This window comes from Equus przewalskii, chromosome 23 (assembly GCF_037783145.1).
Source record: "Equus przewalskii isolate Varuska chromosome 23, EquPr2, whole genome shotgun sequence".
Taxonomy (NCBI): domain Eukaryota; kingdom Metazoa; phylum Chordata; class Mammalia; order Perissodactyla; family Equidae; genus Equus; species Equus przewalskii.
The window spans coordinates 4,848,595-4,870,763 of NC_091853.1; the positions used below are offsets into that span (position 1 = coordinate 4,848,595).

General features: G+C 35.4%; 1 protein-coding gene across 9 annotated transcripts in view; it reads right to left on the bottom strand.

Annotated features, from left to right (window-relative positions):
* Positions 1-210: 210 nt before the first annotated feature.
* Positions 211-22,169, bottom strand: part of CCDC181 (coiled-coil domain containing 181) — a 44,516-nt gene continuing 22,557 nt past the window's right edge. For 6 of the 9 annotated variants that reach the window (XM_070591540.1, XM_070591538.1, XM_070591536.1 and 3 more), the window contains 3 exons: positions 19,969-20,115; positions 2,489-2,643; positions 211-553 (listed from right to left, as the gene is read on the bottom strand). In XM_070591540.1, coding sequence (XP_070447641.1) covers positions 391-553; positions 2,489-2,643; positions 19,969-20,115 — 465 coding nt within the window. In that variant the 3' untranslated portion in view covers positions 211-390. The remainder of the gene's footprint in view (positions 554-2,488; positions 2,644-19,968; positions 20,116-22,169) is intronic. The other 3 variants (XM_070591545.1, XM_070591542.1, XM_070591543.1) reach the window with 1 other exon arrangement.

Below are 22,169 nucleotides of genomic sequence, written 5' to 3' on the forward strand. Positions count from 1 at the left end.
TGAACCAGGCTTGTTTAAGAGGTCACTCCTGCCTTAGGAAATGTCCTATTGTAATTTTTTAATGATAATAGGAACTAAGAATGGAGCTCTGATCCTTTCTTGTGTTCTTTCCAGCTAGAAATGTTAAGATAATCTAGAAGTAAAGGAATGTACAGTTCATTTGTTGTTCAATTAGTTTCATGGACTAAGAGATGTATAACACATTACAACTCTGTGAGAGAAGAAATTTATTTTGTTCTAGTATTATAAAAAAAAAATTCACTGTCAACATCCCAAAAGATACGTACCATTTCCATAATTTAGAGTACGACCACAGCACACAGGCCATAAGAAATGATATCCAAAATTTTGAGGATAGCAGCTTCCAACTGAAGTATTTAATAGATACTTTCAGTTGTAATGATCAGTAAAACGAAAAGATTTGCCTTCTGGCATATCATATAGGTTGTACTGTAACTGCTTAGAACGCTTTGCTTCTAGTCGGAGCTGTCTAGTTCTTTCTTTGGCAACTTCTTGCTCTGCTAGTTTTTCTATCTGTTTCCTTCTTAGCCATCTGTAGAAAGAGACATGATCAATCTGGTGAGTATCAACCTGAATACGCTCTTGATGCTATAACATTATTACTATAGACAATTAAAGGAAGTTAAATTTCTTTACTTTGAAATGCTGTAGTCACAACACAAATTATTAAAGTATCAACTGAAAAATTTCAGGCTTACACCCTAGGCTTACACAAGAAAGCAGTTAGATGGTATCAAGCGTTTAAAATTAAGTTTGTCTTATAATGAAACTGCCAACATAATTGTTTTTTTAGTAATAAACACGATTTTATATTTTATATGTGATATAGAACCCACCCTTTTTTTAAAATGTGGTTTTCTAAGAAAATAAGTATTTGATAGATTCCAAATAACTTTTTTTTTTTGCAACTAGCTGTATTCTAAAACATTACTTAACCAGATTACAGATTAAGAAGAACAGCATGCAGGTGGCCAGCCCCATGGCACAGTGGTTAACTTCAGCATGCTCTGCTTTGGTGACCTGGGTTCATGGGTTCAGATCCGAGGTACAGATCTACACCACCTGTCAGCCATGCTATGGCAGTGATGCACATATAAAATGGAAGAATATAGGCACAGATGTTAGCTCGGCTAATCTTCCTCAAGCAAAAAAAGAGGAAGATTGGCAACAGATAGCTCAGGGCTAATCTTCCTCAGCGAAAAAAAAGAAAAGGAATACCAGCATGCAGAAATGTTGCCTTGCTTTACTTGGTAGGGAAATTATAGAGCTCTTGCTTTTCAGTACATAAAATAGTCCTTCCTTAAAATGGAAAAATAAGCCTAAGCATAAAAAACTTCAAGAAGGGTGAAGGAAGACTCCACATTCTAAAAATTTAAGTCTACAAAGCTTGCTTAATAAGAAATGATGAAATCTGGCCATTTGTGACAACATGGATGGACCTTGAGGGTATTAAGCTGAGTGAAATAAGTCAGAGGGAGAAAGTCAAATATCATATGATCTCACTCATAAGTAGAAGATAAAAACAATGACAATCAAACACATAGCAATGGAGAATGGATTGGTGGTTACCCTGGTGGGGTGGGGAGGGCAAAAGGGATGATTAGGCTCACATGTGAGGGGGTGGACTATAATTAGTTTTTGGGTGGTGAACATGATGTAATCTACACAGAATTCAGAATATATTATGATGTACATCTGAAAGCTATATAATGTTATAATCCAATGTTACTGCAATTAAAAAATTTTTAAAAAGCTTGCTTAAATAAAATAACATCAAAAACAACTGTATACACATATCTGGTATGTATGTATGCTGTGTGTGTGTGTGTGTGTGTGTGTATTTTTTTCCAGAAATAACCTAAAAAACTAGATAGCTGTATTAGAATAAAAGAGACTTAAGAAACATCATAACCCAATGTTGTGTGGTCCTGAATTGGATACTAGTTTAAGCAAATTAACTATAGTCATTTAGGGGTCAACTGGGAAAAAAAAATGGCTATGAGCTGGGTTTTAGATGAGATCATTAATGAAAATAAGCAGATTTCAGAACAGTACATACAGTATGATCTCGATTTATATTTTAAAATTGTAAGTATATATACAGAGAAATATCTAGAAAGTATGCAGTAGGGTGCTAACAGTAATGATTTCTGGGTGATGAAAATGTGACATTTTCCCCCTCCACACTGTACATTTACTGCTCCCATTGGATAGGCTATCAAAGGCTATCACACTGGTGCCATAAGAAATAATTTAACATTGAAAAATATCTTGGAGAAAGAATGTTATCAATATGCAAAGTATAGGGTTAATTTTCTCACACTTTTAAAGTGTGGATTTACAGTTGAATAGGTATGTGATGTAAGAGAGAAAATATTTGGGGTGTTTCTTTTCAAGCTTTACTGATTATTTAACTTCCTAAAATGACCTTCAGGAAGGGGGAAAACATGTCCAGCCTTTGACTTACAGTTTAAAGGCCCTTTCCCGGCCTTCTGTTCCTTTAAGGAAGAATAAGCACTCCTCCTGCTTTCGTAGCTCTTCAGTCTTTCTTTCTTTCAGCTGCTCTTCGTGCTTTTTTTTAAGCCATAATTGAAAAGCTTGTTGTGGATCTCTGTTTTCCTGCTAATTATAAAAACAAGCTTTGCTTACTTTAAATAAACCAAAACTACCTTTTGAGGCCCCGCCTATAGGATCCTACAAGAATACATGTCCCACTCATCAATTTTTCATGATAATACCAACCTCATTACCTGTACTCCTAGTATCAAAACCCAGTACATCACCTTTGAATCAGCAACACTGATTACACTTCTGTCAGAAAATTCAACATTGAACTCATTGTCATCTGGCTTCTTTCAAAAGTCTTATTTGGGTAATCAATAAATGAAGAAAGTCTAAGAGTAATTTGCAAGCTTTTCAAAGTTGTGCTCTTTGACAAAGAAAATAATTTTACACTGGCATACACACATAAAACAGGGTTGAAGAAAGGCTGGAAATAGACAGTGTGAGTGGAGTTGAGGTCTTTGTAGCAATTCCTGAAGGAGCTCCATGGAATACAATTTGAAGGTCAATGATCCAACACATGTCATTCATCTTTTCTTTTAAATTCTATCTTAGTTTTTAAGTTTTTAGAGCATCTAACTGCCCAACCCATCTCCAAAACTATAATTACTATTATGCAGGGTGGCCATAAGGATTTCCAGCCATAAGAATTTTCTCATAAGGATAACAGCATGTGGATTTTGTCATAAGAAGAAGCTAGTGGGAGTAACTTATCATGGGTTCCTCAAACTTCATGATGGATATCATCTTCAGGGAATTTTCAAAAGCTGAAAGAGCTCTTATTTGGGAGAATAAAGAGAGCAAAGGGACAGATTTGGGACTCTTTAGCCTTAGGAAAAGTATGACATTATATGGATGCCTGGCTAGAATGCAAAAGGAAAGGAAGCACTCATTTAATACCTTCTACAAATACAGTCATGCGTCACAATGACTTTTTGGTCAGTGACGGACCAAATATATGACAGTGATCCTATAAGATTAGTACCATTTAAGCCTAGGTGTGTAGTAGGCTATACCACCCAGGTTTGTATAAGTACACTCTATGATGGATGCGCAATGAGGAAATCACCCAATGACACATTTCTCAGAACATATCCCCGTCATTAAGCGACGTGTGACTGTATGAGCTCTGTGATGAAGACGTCTCCTATATCTTGCATTTTCCCTTATCTGCAACTCATATTGCCAAGTGTGCTCCAGTCTAATTTACAAAATGTATGTAACTTAGGATCTTTGATGTACAACACTGAACTGTGAAAAGAGGACCCATGGACCTAAAGGATTATGGCTGAATACCTGGAAGTCTGGGAATGACTGAGATGACTAAAAGTGTTCAATCTGGAATTATAGATCAAAAGAGTTAAGGATTCAAGAATAAACATGACTGATGGGTATCTCTGTTCATTTATTCATTCAACAGATATTTACAGAGTATCTAATACGTAGAGTATCTACAGGTACATAGCTACTGGATTGCATCAATGGAAAAAAACAAGGTTCCCTCTCTCATACATTCTGTGCATGCACTGTACAATACAGTAGCCACTATTCACATGTGGCTACTTAAATGAAACTTAAAATTCAGTACCTCAGTCACATTAGCTATATTTCAAGTTATTAATAGTCACATTGTAGCTAGTGGTTACTTTATTGGGGGATGCAGATTTAGAACATTTCCATCATCACAGAAAGTTGTATTGGGCAGTGTTGTTCCTGATGAGGAGATGAAAATAGATGATTGATGGATTGATTGATTTGTCAGATTCTAAAGAAAAGTATGGTAAAGAGAGAGAGTAAATAAAGGGAAAGGTGAAGAGAAGGGATGGCATTTACATAGAAAGTGAGGGAGCAAGTTATGGGATATCAGGAGAAAGAGTATTTCAAGCTGTAGTCACAGTAAGAGCAAAGGATCTGAGAAGGGATTGTGAATGGCATGTTCAGTAAATATCAAAGAAGTCAAAGGGAAGCTGTAGCAAAGTGGCTGGAGAGTGGTAGGAGATGAAGTCGGAGAAGGAACAGGGATCAGATAATGTACAACCTTGTAACCTATAGTAGGAATTATGGATTTTATTCTGAGATGAGAAGCCATTGGAGGTTTCTGAGCATAAGTGACACAATCCATTCTACATTTTAGAAGGATCACTCCGACTGCTATATGGAAAATAGACTGGGATGGGAAAGGCAAGCTGGAAGAAGGGAGACCAGTTGTTAGGCTTTTGCAACAGTTCAGACAACAAATAACAGTGGTTTGGATTAGGGTGGTGGGACTCAGGATATGCTTTGAACATAGAACTGACAGAATTTGCTCACAGATTGAACGTACAGTTTTATGTCGTGCTTTAAATGACTGTTTTTTTAATTTTTTCAGGATTTCTTTTCATGGTTTTATAAACCCAACCATATAAAAAGCAAACATTTCTGCATTACAAAGAAGTGAAATAAAAAACAAAAGGAAAAAAGTATGCAGTGAATTTTTCAAAGAACTGATGCATAATTTATAAACAGTTCCCATATATAAAAAAGAAAGGACCAATATTGCTAACGGAAAAGTTGACAGAGGATTTTTATATGAAAAGAAAACTCAAACAGCTCATAGATGTTCAATCTCACTGATAATAACACAACAATCAAACATTTCCTACCTATCAGATTGGTTAAGATAAAAACACTTGAGAGCACACTTCTTAATTAGGGTCCAGGGATGGAGACACTCTCATATACTGTTTATGAGAGTATAAAGTCACTCATCTATGGGAAGCAATTTGGCAATATCTGCCAAAATTTTAAAAAGGAATACTGAGGGCTGGCCCCGTGGCTGAGTGGTTAAGTTTGCGCGCTCCGCTGCAGGCGGCCCAGTGTTTCGTTGGTTCGAATCCTGGGCGCAGACATGGCACTGCTCATCAGACCACGCTGAGGCAGCGTCCCACATGGCACAACTAGAAGGACCCACAACGAAGAATATACAACTATGTACCGGGGGGCTTTGGGGAGAAAAAGGAAATAATAAAATCTTTAAAAAAAAAGGAATACTGAGCACCTCTACCTCCTCAAATGCATCCTCTATTTAAACACTTAGATTTTCAAATTAACATATACAAAGGATAATTATTACAACATTGTAATATCAAAAGATTAGAAACATTTCAAAGGTAATCAAAAAGGGAATGATCAAATAAATTATGATCTATCCATGCAATAGAAAACTATGCAATTATTAGAAAGCTCCATCTACACACCAATATGGAATGATCTCTAGGGTATATTCAATGAAATGTCAAGGAAGAGCAAATCAATGTATAGGGTATGATTCTATATACATACATGCTTATATATACTTAGAAAATATTCTTGGGAGAAAGCACAAAAAACTTGTAACACTGGTTATCACTGGAAAAGGAGAATTTATAGGCAGGGAAAGTGGGTGCGAGAAAAAATTCTTTGTAACTTTTGACTTTTGAACTATATGTTTCATTATCCCTTCAAAAATATACTGAATATTTTCTAAATGTTGCTTGCAAGGTTACATTATTTTTTGAAGTTTTAATTTAAAATGATGAGCATGATAACCTTAGGTTAACAAAAACAGGGAGGAAAAGGGCACATAAATCCCAAGACCCTTATCTTCCTCAAGGGAGGATCAGAATCTCCATTTCTATTACATTTAATTTAATAAAGGTTTAAGAATACATGTTTTTAAAGTTTAATGTAAATTGAAGTAGAATTTAAAAGACTATCAATGAAATCACTACATAAGGTAACAGGAAATAACTATCTATAGTAGGGGAAACCAAAATAGAAAGAAATTAAAGGAAATATAACAAAACAAAGAATTTTAAAGATAAAATATAAATTACAGAAATAATTACTAATGGGCTAAACTCTCTTATTGTAAAAATAAGTAGATAAATAAAAGACTTCAGCATCTAGCCATGATGGAGTCATTGGTATCAGACTTACCCTCCTGCTCTAGTCAACTATAAAATAGACAAAACATACGTGGCAGCTGTGATTTGCTGAAAGAAAAATACATTATAATCACTCCAGGTTTGCCCTGGCTCTCAATTTACTGGCATCTTCCTGACCACAATGTAGGAAAGTGGAGCCTTAGCATGGAGCAGTTAAAAGTCTCCCTGAGCTGATGAAAAGAGAGAAGAGTTTGGGGTTGCTGGGACAGCTGGATTTGCAGGGCAGCATACTAAAAAGAAAAGAGCTATGCAGGAGGAGAATCCAGAAGGCTGTGTGGTGGTTTCTCTTGGGGCTTGGCAAGGACTGGGCTGTGCAAGCACAGAGTAAAGCTCTGGAAGATCTAGCAGAGAATAGCTGCTGTGAGTAACGAAGATATCAGAGGTTGCACAGTTCCGGGAGACAGTGGAATTCAAGCCCCAGCAGAGTGGAGATATTTCACTGAGTGCTTTGGTCATACACATACAACCCCAGAGGGGCTATGGTTCAGGAGTAAGTGTCATATCTCACAGTAAGGACCATGTCCTAGGACTAAGGACAAAACCAAAATAGGCCCATCACAATCAAGCATAAAACCATGCCTAACAGGATTGAGAGGATCCATTACTAATTTAACTACCTACCAGAACAAGCTTAACACCTTTTAAAGGAAAACAATGTAATACTCACTACAACTAAAGATTCAGAGTCTATCACACGTTAAAAAATCAACAGATATAAGGAAAAACAGAAAAATGTGACCCATAATCTAGAGAAAAAGGGAGTCAATAGAAACAGATCATGAGATGACACAGCTATTGGAATTTACATACATGGACTTTAAACAGGTCTAACATTTTCAAGAAATTAAAGGGAAATATGAATATAATGAATGCACAGATAGAGAATCTCAGGAAAGAAATGGAAACTTAACAGGAGGTCGACCAAAATGCCAACATAGGAGACTCCTGAACTCCGCTTTTCCCATGGACACACTGAAGGTAAGCCCCAAATGGACAAGTACCTCTGAAAGAAATCCAGAAACTAGCTGAGCAACTCCTACGCTTCAAGTGAATGATAAAATACCACATCAAAATGGGTAAGAAAGGCTGAGATAAACTCTCACCATAAACCCCATGCCTAGCACAGCGCCATGCACTTGGGAGGCAATTTCCAACTCCCAGCCTCTCACTGAGGAGCAAAGAGTTTGGACCCTACATGTAGCACCCCAACTTTTAAGACTCTCATGCAAGGGGGAGGTCCTCAAATCATCTAGTTCTGAAAGCCAAGGAAAGTTGCATCCATGAAATCCACAAGACTATAGCAAACAAAGGAACAGTTGTTAATGGGCACACAAGCACTTGCTGCAGCTATCACCCCAGGGCTCACCACAAAGAGAGCAGGCAAAATTCCTAGTCTTTCCATGCAATGGATCCATATGCACACTTTGAAAGCTGCCACTTGAGGGTCAGAGTTCTAATTTAGCACACATCTAGGTGCTGGCTGCAATCCTCCCCAGAGAATGGGGAAACCAATGGACACCTCAACTGCCATCTCCCTGTACCCAACTCCAGGTCACTGGTATCTCCCTGGAGGGAGCTTGTATACACACCTACACCCCACCTTTTGTGCTACCACCTGAGAGACAGGTCACTGGATCACCTGGCTATGACAGCCAAAGCGATTTCCATTCACAAGTCCCACAGGACTATAACAAACAAAGTTCTTAACTGGCTATCACCCCAGGATTCAGTGCACAGGGAGCAGGCAAAAATGCCCACCTACCAGTCTTTCCCTGAAACAAGTCCATCTGCATACTTTAAATGCTGCTACTTGAAGGTCAGCCTTCTAATTCTAATGTATCTAGAGGCTGGCTACAATCCTCCCCAGGGACCAAGGAAGCTGGCAGACACCTTTCCTTCCATCTCCCTGTAGCCTGCTCCAAGTAGCCAGTATCTCCCTGGAAGGAAATTGTACAAACATCTGTATCCTGACTTTTGCAGTTGCAGCCCAAAGAACAGATCCCTGGATTGCATAGCTCTGATATCCACTGGGGCTTCCATTCATGAATCCCACAGGACGGTAGGAATCAAGCAAGCAGTTCTTAATAGGTGCAGGAGCACCTCCCTGTGGCTATACACCTGGGCCCAGCACAAAGGGAACAGACAAAAATACCCATCTCCCAGTTTCTCAATGGAAGGGGCTTAAGCACATACTTTCCCAGCTGCTGCCAGAGGGTCTGGCTTCCAATCAGCCTGCATTTAGGTGCTGAATGTGATCCTCCCATTTGGAATACCAACATATCTTGGCACATCCTCAACTACTGGGAGCCACTAAGAACAAGGAAAGCAGCTTGGACAATTCCAAAGGTTTGAGTGACAACTAAGATGTCAGGATAGGCTGATTGATGAGCTTGATCTCCTAAACGAGACCACTCTGTCGAGATTGGGAGAGGTGGCTATTTTATCTAATGTATAGAAACCAACACATAGAGTCAAGGAAAATGAAGACACTAAGGAATATGTTCCAAACAAAAAAACAAGATAAATCTAGAGAAACAGATCTTAATGAGACACATAAATGATCTACCTGACAGAGAGTTCAAAATAACAGTCATAAAGATGCTCACCAGGTCAAGAGAACAATGCAGGAACAACATGAGAATTTCAACAAAGAGATACAAAATATTTTAAAAGTACCAAAGAGAAATCACAGAGTTGAATAATACAATAAACGAACTGAAAAATTCAATAGAGGGGTTCAATAGCAAACTAGATCCAGCAGAAGAAAGGATCAGCAAACTCAAGGACAGGGCAGTAAAATTTATCCAATAGAAGCAGCAAAACTAAAAAATAATGAAAAAAAGTGAAGATAGTTTAAGGGACTTATGGGACACCAAAAGTGGATGAATATACACATTATAGTGGTCCAAGAAGGAGAACAGAGAGAGAAATGGGAAGAAAGCTTACTCAAAGAAATAATAGTCGAAAACTTTCCTAACCTGAATAAAACAGACATCCACATCCAGGAAGCCCAGAGAGTTCTGTGATGTGGAAGCCCAGAGAGTTCTGAATAAGATTAATCTAAAGAGACCTACACCAAGACACATTATAATTAAATTGTCAAATGTCAAAGACAGAATCTTAAAAGCACCAAGAGAAAAGTCACTTGTTACATACAAGGGAACCTCCATAACTGTAAGCAGATTTTTCAGCAGAAACCTTGCATGCCAAAAGGGAATGTGATGATATATTCAAAGTCCTGAAAGAAAAAATTGACAACCAAGAATACTCTAACCAGCAAAGATGTCCTGCAGAATTGAAGGAGAGATAAAGAGTTTTTCAGACAGACAAAAGCTGAAGGAGTAAATCACCACTAGACTAGCCTTACAAGAAATGTCAAAGGGCATTCTTCAAGCTGAAACTAAAAGATGTTATTAGTAACAAAAAATATGAAAGTATAAAACTTACTGGTAAAAGTAAATATATAGTTAATATCAGAACACTCTAATGTTATAATGATAGTGGGTAAATCACTTATAGCTGTAGTATGAAGGTTAAAATACAAAAGTAATAAAAATGACTATAACTACAATAGCTATTATAAATACAAGATGTTTTAGGTAAGCCTCATGGTAATCACAAAGCAAAAATTTACAGTGGATACACAACAGATAAACAGCAAGAATCAAGCATATCCCTATAGAAAATCACAAAGGAAGAGAGTAAGAGCAGAATAAAGGAACAAAGTAATTACAAAACAACCAGAAAATATTTAATAAAATGGCAATAGTAAGTCCATACCTATCAATAAGTACTTTAATGTAAATGGACTAAATTCTACAATCAAAAGACAGAGAGCAGCTGAATGGATATAAAAACAAAACCCATCTATATGCTGCCTAAAAGAGACTAATTTCAGCTCTAAGAACACACATAGACAAAAAGAGAACAGAAAGAGATGGAAAAAGATATTCCCTGCAAATAAAAACTAAAACCCAGCAGGGGTAGCTATACTTAAATCAGACAAACTAAACATTAAGCCACAAACAAAAATTTGTCTCTGTAATAAGAGATAAATAAGATTATTATATAATGATAAGGGGTCAACTTATTAAGAGAATATAATAATTATAAATATTTATGCACCAATATTGGAATACCTAAATACAAAATGAAACTATTAACAGATCTAAAAGGAGAAATATACAGCAATACAATAATAGTGGTGGACTTCAGTACCCCACTTGCAACAATGGATAGATCATTCAGACAGAAAATCAACATGGAAACACTGGACTTAAACTACACATTAAATCAGATCTAACAGACATTTACAGAACATTCCATCCAATAGCAGCAAAATACATTCTTCTCGAGCACATATGGAACATTCTCCATGACAGATCATATGTCAGGCCACAAAACAAGTCTTAGCAAATTTAAGAAAACTGAAATTATATCAAGCATTTTTTCCAACCATAATAGTGTGAAACTAGAAATCAACTGCAAGAAGAAAAATGGAAAATTCACAAATATGTGGAGATTAAACAACATGCACCAAGCAACCAATGTGTCAAAAAGGAAATCAAACGGAAAGTCAAAAAATATCCTGAAACAAATGAAAATGGAAACACTACGTATCAAAACTTATGGGATACAGCAAAAACAGTTCTAAGAGGGAAGCAAATAATAAATGCCTACATTAAGAAAAAAGATCTCAGAAAACAACCTAACTTTACACCTCAAGGAACTATAAAAAGAAGGACATAACAAAGATCAGAGTGGAAATAAATAAATAGAGACTAAAAAGACAATAGAAATGATCAATGAAACTAACAGCTGATTTTTTTGAAAAAATAAACAAAATAGACAAACCTTTAGCTAGACTTACCAAGAAAAAAGAGAGGACTCAAATTAATAAAGTTATAAACTAAAGAGGAAACATTATAACTGATATCACAGAAATACAAAGGATCATAAGAGACTGCTATGAACAATTATAAACCAACAAACTGGACAACCTAGAAGAAATGGATAAATTCCTAGAACATACAACCTACCAAGACTGAATCAGGAAGAAAAAGAAAATGTGAACAGACCAATTACTAGTAAGGAGATCAAATCAATAACCAAAAACGTCCCAACAAACAAAAGTCCAGGACCAGATTGCTTCACTGGTAACTCCTCCCAAACATGAAGAATTAATAACAACCCTCCTCAAACTCTTCAAAAAATTAAAAGAGGAGGGAATACTACGAAACTCATTTTTCAAGCCCAGCATTACTGTGCTACCAAAGCCAGAGAAGGACACTGCAGGAAATGAAAATTACATGCCAATATCCTTGATGAACACAGATGCAAAAATACACAACAAAATATTGGAAAACCTAATTCAGCAGTACCTTAAAGGATCATACCACATGACCAAGTGCAATTCTATCATACACCATGATCAATAGAAACCCTAAGACTCCACTCAAACAAACTGTTAGAACTAATAAACAAATTCAGTAAAGTTGCAGAATACAAAATCTATATACAAAAATCAATTGTGTTTCTATACACTGACAACAAACTATGAAAAAGAAAATTTAAGAAAACAATCCCTTTTACAATTGCATCAAAAATAGTAAAGTATGTACTTAGGAATAAATTTAACCAAAAAGGTGAAAGATCTATACATTGAAAATTATAAGACATTGATGAAAGAAATTGAAGAAGATACAAAATAAAGAGAAAGATATTCCATGATCATGGATAGGAAGAATTAATATTGTTAAATATCTATACTACCCAAAACAATCTACAGATTCATTGCAATCTCTATAGAATTTCCAGTGGCATTTTCACAGAAATACAAAAAACAATCCTAAAATTTTTATGGAACCACAAAGATCCCAAATAGCCAATGTAATCTTGAGAAAGAAGAACAAAGCTTCAGGCATCAGACTTCCTAGTTTAAAACTATATTCCAAAGCTATAATAATCAAAACATTATGGTATTGGCATAATAACAGACACTTAGATCAATGGAACAGAACAGAAAGCCCAGAAATAAACCCATCCATATATGGTCAATTAATTTTCAACAAAGGAGCCAAAAATATACCATGGGGAAAGGATAGTCTCTTCAATAAATGGAGTTGGGAAAACTGGATTGCCACATGCAAATGAATGAAATTGGACCTCTATCTTACACCATACACAAAAATAAACTCAAAATGGATTAAAGACTGAAGAGTAAGATCTGAAACAGTACAACTCCTAGTAGGAAACATGGAGGATAACTCCTTGACATTGTCCTTAAGAATGATTTTTTGGATTTGACAGCAAAAACAAAGGCAACATAAGTAAAAATAATCAAGTAAGACTACATCAAACTAAAAAGCTTCTGCTCAGCAAAGGAAACCTGCAACAAAATGAAAAGGCAACATAAGGAATGGGAAAAAATATTTCCAAGCCACATATCTGATAAGGGGTTAATATCCAAAATATACAAGGAACTCGTACAACTCAATAGCAAAAAAACCCCCACAATATCCCAATTCAAAAATGGGCAAAGGATCTAAATCGACATTTTTCCAATATACAAATGGCCAACAGGTACATGAAAAGATGCACAATATCACTAATCATCAGAGGAATGCAAATCAAAACCACCATGGGATATTACCTCATACCTGTTAGGATAGTATTATCAAAAAAACAAGAGATAAGTGCTGGAGAGGATGTGGAGAAAAGGGAAACTTTGTACACTGTTGTGGGAATGTAAAGTGGTATAGCCATTATGGAAAATAGTGTGGAGGGTCCTTAAGAAATTAAAAATAAAATTATTAAATGATTCAGCAATCTCACTGCTGGGCAGATATCCAAAGGAAACAAAACCATTATCTCAAAGAAATGTCTACACTCCTGTGTTCACTGAAGCATTATTAATAACAGCCAAGGTATGGAAACAAACTAAGTGTCTGTCAACAGATGAATCAAGAAAATGTGACATACATATATATACACATACAATGTAATATTATTCAACCTATTTCATAAAGAAGGAAATTCTATCATTTGCAATAACATGCATAAACCTGGACGGCATTATTTAAAGTGAAATAAGCCACAGAAAGACAAATACTGCTTGGTATCACTTATATGTAGAATATAAAAAAGAAAAAAAAAGTCAAACTCATAGAAATGGAAAGTAGAAGGGTGGTTACCAGGGACTAGGGGTGGAGAAATAGGCAGAGGTTGGTAAAACGGTATGAACTTTCAGTTATAAAATGAAAAAAGTCTGAGGATCTAATGTATAACATAGTGACTACAGTTGATAACACTGTATTTTATCATTGAAATTTGCCAAGAGAGTAGTACTTAAAACTTTTCACAAAAAAAGGGGTAAATATGTGAGGTGATGGATGTGTTAATTAACTTAATGGGCAGAATCCTTTCACAATGCATATGTGTATCAAATCATAACGTTGTACCCTTAAAAATCTTACAATTTTACTTGTTAATTATACCTCAATAAAGCTTAATAGAAACAAGTCACAAGAAAAGATCTCAGATGGCAAAAGAAAAAATAGAAACAAAAAATACACAAGCAGATAAAAACAACCTAAATTCCCTGAATGGGCTTAACAGTAGACTGGACACTACAGAAAAATGTGACAGTGACTTAAGACAGATCAATAGAAATTATGCAAACTGCACAGAGAAAACAATAAACAGAACCTTAGTAACATAAGGTTAGTAACCTTAGCAACATAAGGTTGCTGTAGTAAGTAGCAAGTGTTTCTAACATAGGTGAAATTTGATTCTCAGAATAAAAAGAGAAAGAACATGGGGCAGAAAAGATATTTTTAAAAATAATGGTGAAAAATTTCCCAAATTTGGTAGAAAACTTCAACCTACAGATCCAAGAAGCTCAGCAAAGCCCAAGTTAGGCAAATTCAAAGAAAATCACACGTATAAGAAACTGCTGAAATCCAAAGCCAGAAAATGTTTAAAGCAGTCACATAAAAAAGAATATCACATACACAGGAACAACGATAAGAATGATGGCTGACTCCTAACGAGAAACAATGGATATCAGGAAACCATTGAACAGCATCTTTAAAATGCTGAAAGAAAAAAAAACCCTGTCAGCTTGAAATTCCATATTCAATTAAAAAAATCCATCAAAAACAATATATTTCTGATACATTCAGGAGATACATATTATAATCCCTAGAGCAATGATTTAAAAAATAATTCAAAGAGGCATAACTAAAAGACAATAAAAAAATGGAATATTTTTTAAATACTTGATTAATAATCTATAAGAAGGCAGAAAAAGATGAATAATGGAGCCAAAAAGAAATGGAACAAATACAAAACAAATATCAAGATGGTAAACTGAAAACCTTGATGGTAAAATATCAATAATTACAATTAAATAAACTACAATTAGGAGGAGGAGATTTCTAGATTGGAAGATCCAAACATATGCTGTTTACACAAGTAACTCTTTAAACATAAAGACACAGATAAGTTGAAAGTAAAATATGAAATAAGATATAACATGCAAATGTTAAGCATAAGAAAGCTAGTGTGGCTGCATTAACATCAAACAAAGTAGACTTCAAGATAAGAGGGACATTTCATAATTTGAAAATGTGACTCATCAGGAAGACAAATTCATAAATGTATTTACACAACACTGTAAAAGGGAAATAGGCAAGTAGACAACGATAGTTCGGAGGTTTAACACCCCTTGCTCAGTAATTCATAGAACAAATAGGGGAAAAACAGTAAGGTTACAGAGGATTTAAACAACACTATCAACCAACTTGATCACATTGATATTAATACCACACTATATCCAAACGTAGAACACACAATGCATGCAAGTGGCCATGGAGAGCTCACCTAGAGAGACTGACCATATACACACACATGTTTGCATATGTAGAGGCAGAGGTTGGTAAAAGGGTATGAACTTACATATAGCACACACATCATTTATATATATATCACTGACCAAGAGAAGCAAAGTTCACAACAGACTAAAAGACATTTTTAGCTATTTTTCCTAAAATGGTAATAAAAATTCCATTAAAATCTTTTTTAAATCCAATGTAAAATAGGTGATCCCACAGTCTATATATTCTGCAGATATTTTCTGGAAACTCTGAGTCACTTTATGCACAATGTCCCACAGAAATAACCAGCAAAATAAACTTACGATCACAACATGTTTATACCCCAAATTAATCAACTGCCAAATTATATTACAGCTCAAATTCAGTAGAGACAAAGTTCACAAAAGTTCTTCAGAATACTATTTGTTTACGATTTAATTGCTCATTAAAGTTAATTTTTGAGACAGACTTGAAATACAGCAAAAAATAAAAATTCCAAAGGGAAATATATAACCACAATGTCTCCCAACATAAAAATTTTTTGAAATAAATTTTGTTCAGCATGACTCATATTTTTAGATAATACAATTCAAAATTTCTATTTATTATCTCCAAATAGAACATCAAAGTATACATTTATTTTTATGAATACCCAATAAAAATCTGACCCTAGGCTGAATGCCACGAGGCTTGAAGGTCCATCGTCCCCTGGGAAACTATCAGCAGTGCATTCAGAGCTGTGTTTTGGTCACTGATTAAAACATAAGCTCCTCTTGTCTTCTATACTCTTAAACACTACAGCAATCTGCTGTATCTCTCCCCTACCCAGTCCCAAATTCCCTTCATCCCTCAAAAACCTTTCTAGTTTGTTCTCTGTAATTCCCATTCAATGACAAAAATTCCCAAACATCCCCCAAACTCCCAAGCTGCTGAAAAGGCCCTGGTCTTAAACCTCCTCTCTTACCCAAACCCTGATTCTCCCCCAAGACACAGCTTTCCTCTCTCAAACAGAAGCTGTATTTTCTGCCATACTTCAAGTACTTCACAAGTCGGATGAAGAAGTTAATATACTCCCTACGCCGTCATAGTTCTTCAGAACTGTATTCCTCTGCTCTTCTAAGCAAAGCCACACTCCTTTGACATGTATACCATTTAGCCCTATTAACCTAACAACCTCTGGTGGCACCTGGCTCAGTGTTCCTCTCCATCCTAATCCTAAATAATATTTATAACTACATTGATGAGCCATTCAACATCCAGCCTCACAGATTTTTGATTTTCTCATCTTCTATGACTTTCTCCACTGAACAGAGCCACATCCACATCCCCGTAAACTATTGCATCTTTGAAATTTCTACTCTTCTCATTCATACTTCCAGTCTCACCTTCTCTCCTGAACACTAGATACATTTATCCAGTCAATCTTCAACATCTTCACCTGGATGTTTTGTAGATACCTCAAACTCAACAAATTAAAAAATGAAATGATAATTTCCCCTAATCAGTAACCTTACTGCTCCAGTGAGGGGCACCATCATCCACCAAATTTCTCAGAAGAGAAACCTGGTATATTCTCTTTACATCTCAATCTCCCTCACACACATTATCTCATTAATTATGACGTTCTTTCAATTAATACTCCAAAACATAACTCAAATTTCTCACATCTCTCTCTCTCACTCTCTCTCACACTCTCCTGTTATAAATTCTAGCCCAAGTCACCATCATTTCTCACCTGGACAACTATACCTGCTTTCTAACTGCTCATGTATTTGCTCTTGCCCCCTCCAATCCATTCACAGCATAGCAGTCACAGGATAGCACAACTATAGTGTTGTGGAAATGCATATCTAATACATCACTCCTCTCTTTAAATAATTTGAATGGCTTCCCATAACGGGATTAAATACAAAATCATTACAGACTCCAATATGCAACATGATCTGATTCCCACTCAATTTCCAGATCTTCTCACATTTATCAAGTTATTTCCCATCTCAGGGCATTCTCATGTGTTCTCTTGGCCTGAAATAAATTCTCCCCATTCTTGTCCTATCTAATTTCTACTGCTACTTCCACCAACTAGGAAAAATCTTTACTGAACTTCCAATATGCACTTATTTTCCTCATTATGATCTCTCATAGCTCCTTCTTTTTTCATAGCATTCATCACTATTTATAGTTGTAAATTTATCTTATAAATGCATTTTTAATTTTTCAACCCCTCCTAGATGAGCTTTATAAAGCAGAGACTAAATCTATTTTGCTCAGGACTATATTCTTGGGTGCATGTGCATGGAACAGCAGCTGTCAGATAATAAGAAGTTAAAAAATATTTATTAAATACACGAAAATTTTTGAATTGATATTTCTAGGGTTCTACAAAATTTGCATATTTTTTCATATACTATGGAAGCTGTATTTATTCAAATGTAAACTTGCAATACATATCCTTTGCCCATTTTTTTCAATTGGAAAATTCAAAAGTTTTATGAATATGACAACAATTTTAAAAATTCTAATCAGTTTTTAATGGAAATTATATTAAATATAAAGATAAATTTGGAGAAACCCAAATCTTTATAATATTTCGTCTACCCATGTAGGAGTATTTTTTTTTTTTATTTAACAAGGAACTCACATATTTATAATATTTAACCCACCCAACCAGGAATATTATATTTGTTTTCATTTACCAAAGTCATCTTTTTGGTCTCTTGCAAAGCTGTACTGTATTCTCCCTAGATGTCTTACATATTTCTGTTTAACTCAAAGTATTTTATATATTCCTATATTCCCTCTCCTTTTATACTCTTCTATGAGGTTTTTGCTGGGATATAGGAAGATTATAAATTTTTGTATATTTATAATGTAAAGGGCCACTTTGCTAATACTTATATCTCATTTGCTTTCCTCTTAATAATTTGGATAGAACACCCAGAATGAAGTTACTTAATACAGAGGGGAGCCTTACCTGTTTCTGACTTTAACAGATGTGCCTATAGTATTTTGTAAGATAGTATTTATGCTGTAATGCATATTTTATGGGAATCTTTAAATATAAATTATAGTAAATACTAATAAAAACTTTTTCTGTATCTTTCAAGATAACCATATATTCTCTTTTTATCTACCTATTGATGCGATGAATTATATTAATAGATTTGTTATTATCGATTCATAATTTCCTTCCTAAAATAAACCCCACTTGGTTATAGTTTACTATTATTTTACCATATAGCTGCAGTCAAATTTCTCATTATTTTCTCTTTCAGTTTATGGTTTTTGTGTCTTGCCTGAAAAGGTGCTGTCCACCCACCTCAAGACTTTAAAAGCTACAAACTTCTACAAATGGCATAATAAACAACCTAAAAAAGTATATTGTCAGTCTAGAAAACATATTTAAGACAGATATAATAGACAAAGGATTAAAATCTCTAATATACAATATAATAAGAAAAATAAAACTGAAGAAAAGATAAAAGACTGTAAAAAAAGGAAATTCACAGAATACACACATGCTCATATATGCTCATTTAACATATTATTAATTTGAAGAAAAATTAAGAAGATAAACCACAGACAATGTTAGGCAGGGTGTGGTAAACATTCACTTTTACACACTGCTAGAAGGATTATAAATTGATACAATCTTTTGGGAGGTTAATTTTGCATATTTGACCAAAAATTTCACTCTGGACATGCAATAATCATAAATTCCATACTTAAGAAACTCTCCTATGGAATACTGATGTTCTACAGAATGAACATGTTCACTACAGCACTGTTAATTAAGAAAACAATATTGGAACCAACCTAAAAATGAGTAATGGTTTAATAATCAAGTTACCTCTGAACAGTAGACTACCATAGAGCTATTTTAAAAGAGAGATCTAAATACAATGACCTAGAAATATGTAGATGATGAAGTGAAAAAAAAAGTAAGTTGCATAATAAATTTTTGGCATATAAATATGAAAATATAAAGGATTTGCATCACATTGTTAAAAGTAATTATCACTGAGAGATGAGCCTGGAAAAACTCAGGGTTGAATTTTGAATTTTTACTTTATAAACTTTAAAAAAAATAGTATAGATGTGGATATTTTTTTACTTTCTCTTGGGTTTTCTCTATGTTTTGAATTTTTAAAAATTAAATAATTTGGTATCTTTAATTTGTTAGCTTTCACATAAGATTGCTGTACCTCTACTCTTAAATGAGATGAGTCTGTAGGGTTTTTTGCATACATGTTATCTTTGTCCTATTTGAATATCAAAGTTAAACTACCTTGAAAAAATTGGTAGTTTTCCATTTTCTGTGACATAAAAGATCGAATAACATAGGAATAATTTGATTTTTACAAGACTTCTTAGAATTTAATTGTAAAGTCATCTGCATGTTGCATTTTTTGCAAGGGTAGTTCTTGGACCACTTTTTCTACCTCTTCCACAGGTGCTTAGGCTGCTATTCAGACTCCCTTTTGGAAATAAATTCAACTTTCACATCTGTATGAAATAACTTTTCATAGAGAACTGTTACTTACTCTACTATTCATGTCCTCAATTTGCTTAGCTCGCTGAATTCTTCTCATGTCTAGGACCTGCTCTCTTTTCCTTTGCAACCATGCTTTAAATACCATGTCATTCTCTCTTTTCTTTTCTTTCTCTTCTTCTATTTTCCGTTGTTCTTCCTGGTAGAAAGAATATCAAAAGGCATTATTAATGAAAGATTAATAAAATCGCATATGAGCTGTCAGAGTAGAGAGATACATTTTGAGATTTAAAATTAGGATTCCCTTCCCCTAAAACTTTCCACCTAAAAATTGGGCTTCCTTAAAAAAAATAGGGCCTCAAATATGCTTAGGAAAAAAACAAAGACTTTTCAGATAAATCAAACTATAGAGATAAGTTTACAATTACATAGATGTATAACACATACATGCTGTTCAGGAATTCCTTGGCTCTCGCGTTCACTTCCTAGTTTAATTTTGGTATTAAATTACTCAAATTGCAGCTATGCAAAACAAAAAAACCCCACCATACTCTAGAAACACTATAGTGTCTATAGAAGCACTAAACCTGTCTTAAATATTTTTACATTATTGTTAAACATATTAATTGTGAGAAATGGCATTGTCATTACAAAAGAAAATGATATAACTATTTAGAGATGTATATTGAAGTGTAGAAGGGAGCAATGATGTGCTGTCTAGAGCTTGCTTTAAAAATACTTCAGCCAAAAAAGGAGGAGATAAGGACATCAGCATCATGGCCAAGTAAGCTCCTTCCTTAGTCTCTCCCTGCTATGACACAACAAAAAGGCTATTCATGAACCAACAGAGAACATTCACATAACACAATAGATGTCCGAGAGATCCACACAGCCATATGTCTGAAGGTGGGGGTGCTGGACCCCCTGGGAGGCAGTGGAAGGAGGTAAGAAGATCTCCTCTCCCTCCCAAGAGGCAGTAATCTAGGGCACGGGACCTTGCATGGCAGCCAGGATGCAACACTGAGAGGAAAAGGGAAAAAGGCAGCCCTCTGCAGGAATGTTTGCGCTCTTGGAGTTGCCTCCAAGCCTGTGGGAATGGTCCACACCGAGGCAGCTAAACAATCATGGGGGCATCCACAACAAGCTGAGCAGCCCATGCAGACCAACAGTCAGCACAGAGGAGGGGCACACAGGACCATGCATGTGAAAGAAAGAGCCCCTCCCCTGCTCCTGCCTGGCGCACCAACTCGGCCATTTGCCCAGAACAGGGGATCCCTGCCAGAGCACCAGCACCTATGTGTGTAAAGCATCAGTGGCCAGCGGGCAAACACAGATGGGCCCTGTCAGCACAGCTTCCAATGGATGGGCATATCTGCCAGGGGTAACAGAGGGCTCAAAAACACAGCTCCTGGGCCCCCCCAGTGGTGAAAGGTGGAATCTGTGACCAGATACTACTACTATGTGATGGCAAAGGTCCACCCTATCAAATAGTATGAAGAGGTAAATTAACACTCCAGATCAGAAGGAAAATGACAAGTATCCAGAAATCAATCCTGAAGTCACAGAAATTTACAGTCCAAATGACAGAGAATTCAAAGTAGTTATCATAAAGAAACTCAATGAGTTATAGGAAACTCAGAAAGACAGTTTTATGGTCTCATGAATAAAATTAATGAACAGTGGAATTCTTAACAAAAGAGATTGAAACTATAAAAAGAAAACAATCAAAAATGATGGAGATGAAAAACACAAGGAATGAGATAAAGAAAAATCTAGACTCCTTAAAAAATAGAGCTGATATTATGGGGGACAGAATCAGTAATTTAGGGGACAGAAATACAAAAATGCTGCAGATTGAGGAGTAGAGAGAACTAAGACTAAAAAGAAATGAACAAATTCTCCAAGAAGTATCCAACTCAATTAGAAAATGCAACACAGGAATTATACGTATTTCAGAGGGAGAAGAGAGGAAGGAGCAGAGAGCTTGTTCAGAGAAATAATAGCTGAGAACTTTGACAAACCTGGGGAAGAAGCTGAAATTACATGTAAATGAAGTTAATAGAACTCCTAATTACATCAATGAAAAAGACCGTCTCCAAGGCACATATTCCTAAAACTGGCAAAAGTCAATGACAAAGAAAAAATGTTAAGGGCAGCAAGGCAGAAGACAATAACCTACAAAGGAACCACTATCAGGCTTTCAGTGGATTTCTCAGCAGAAATCTTACAGGCTAGGAGAGAGTGGAATGATAT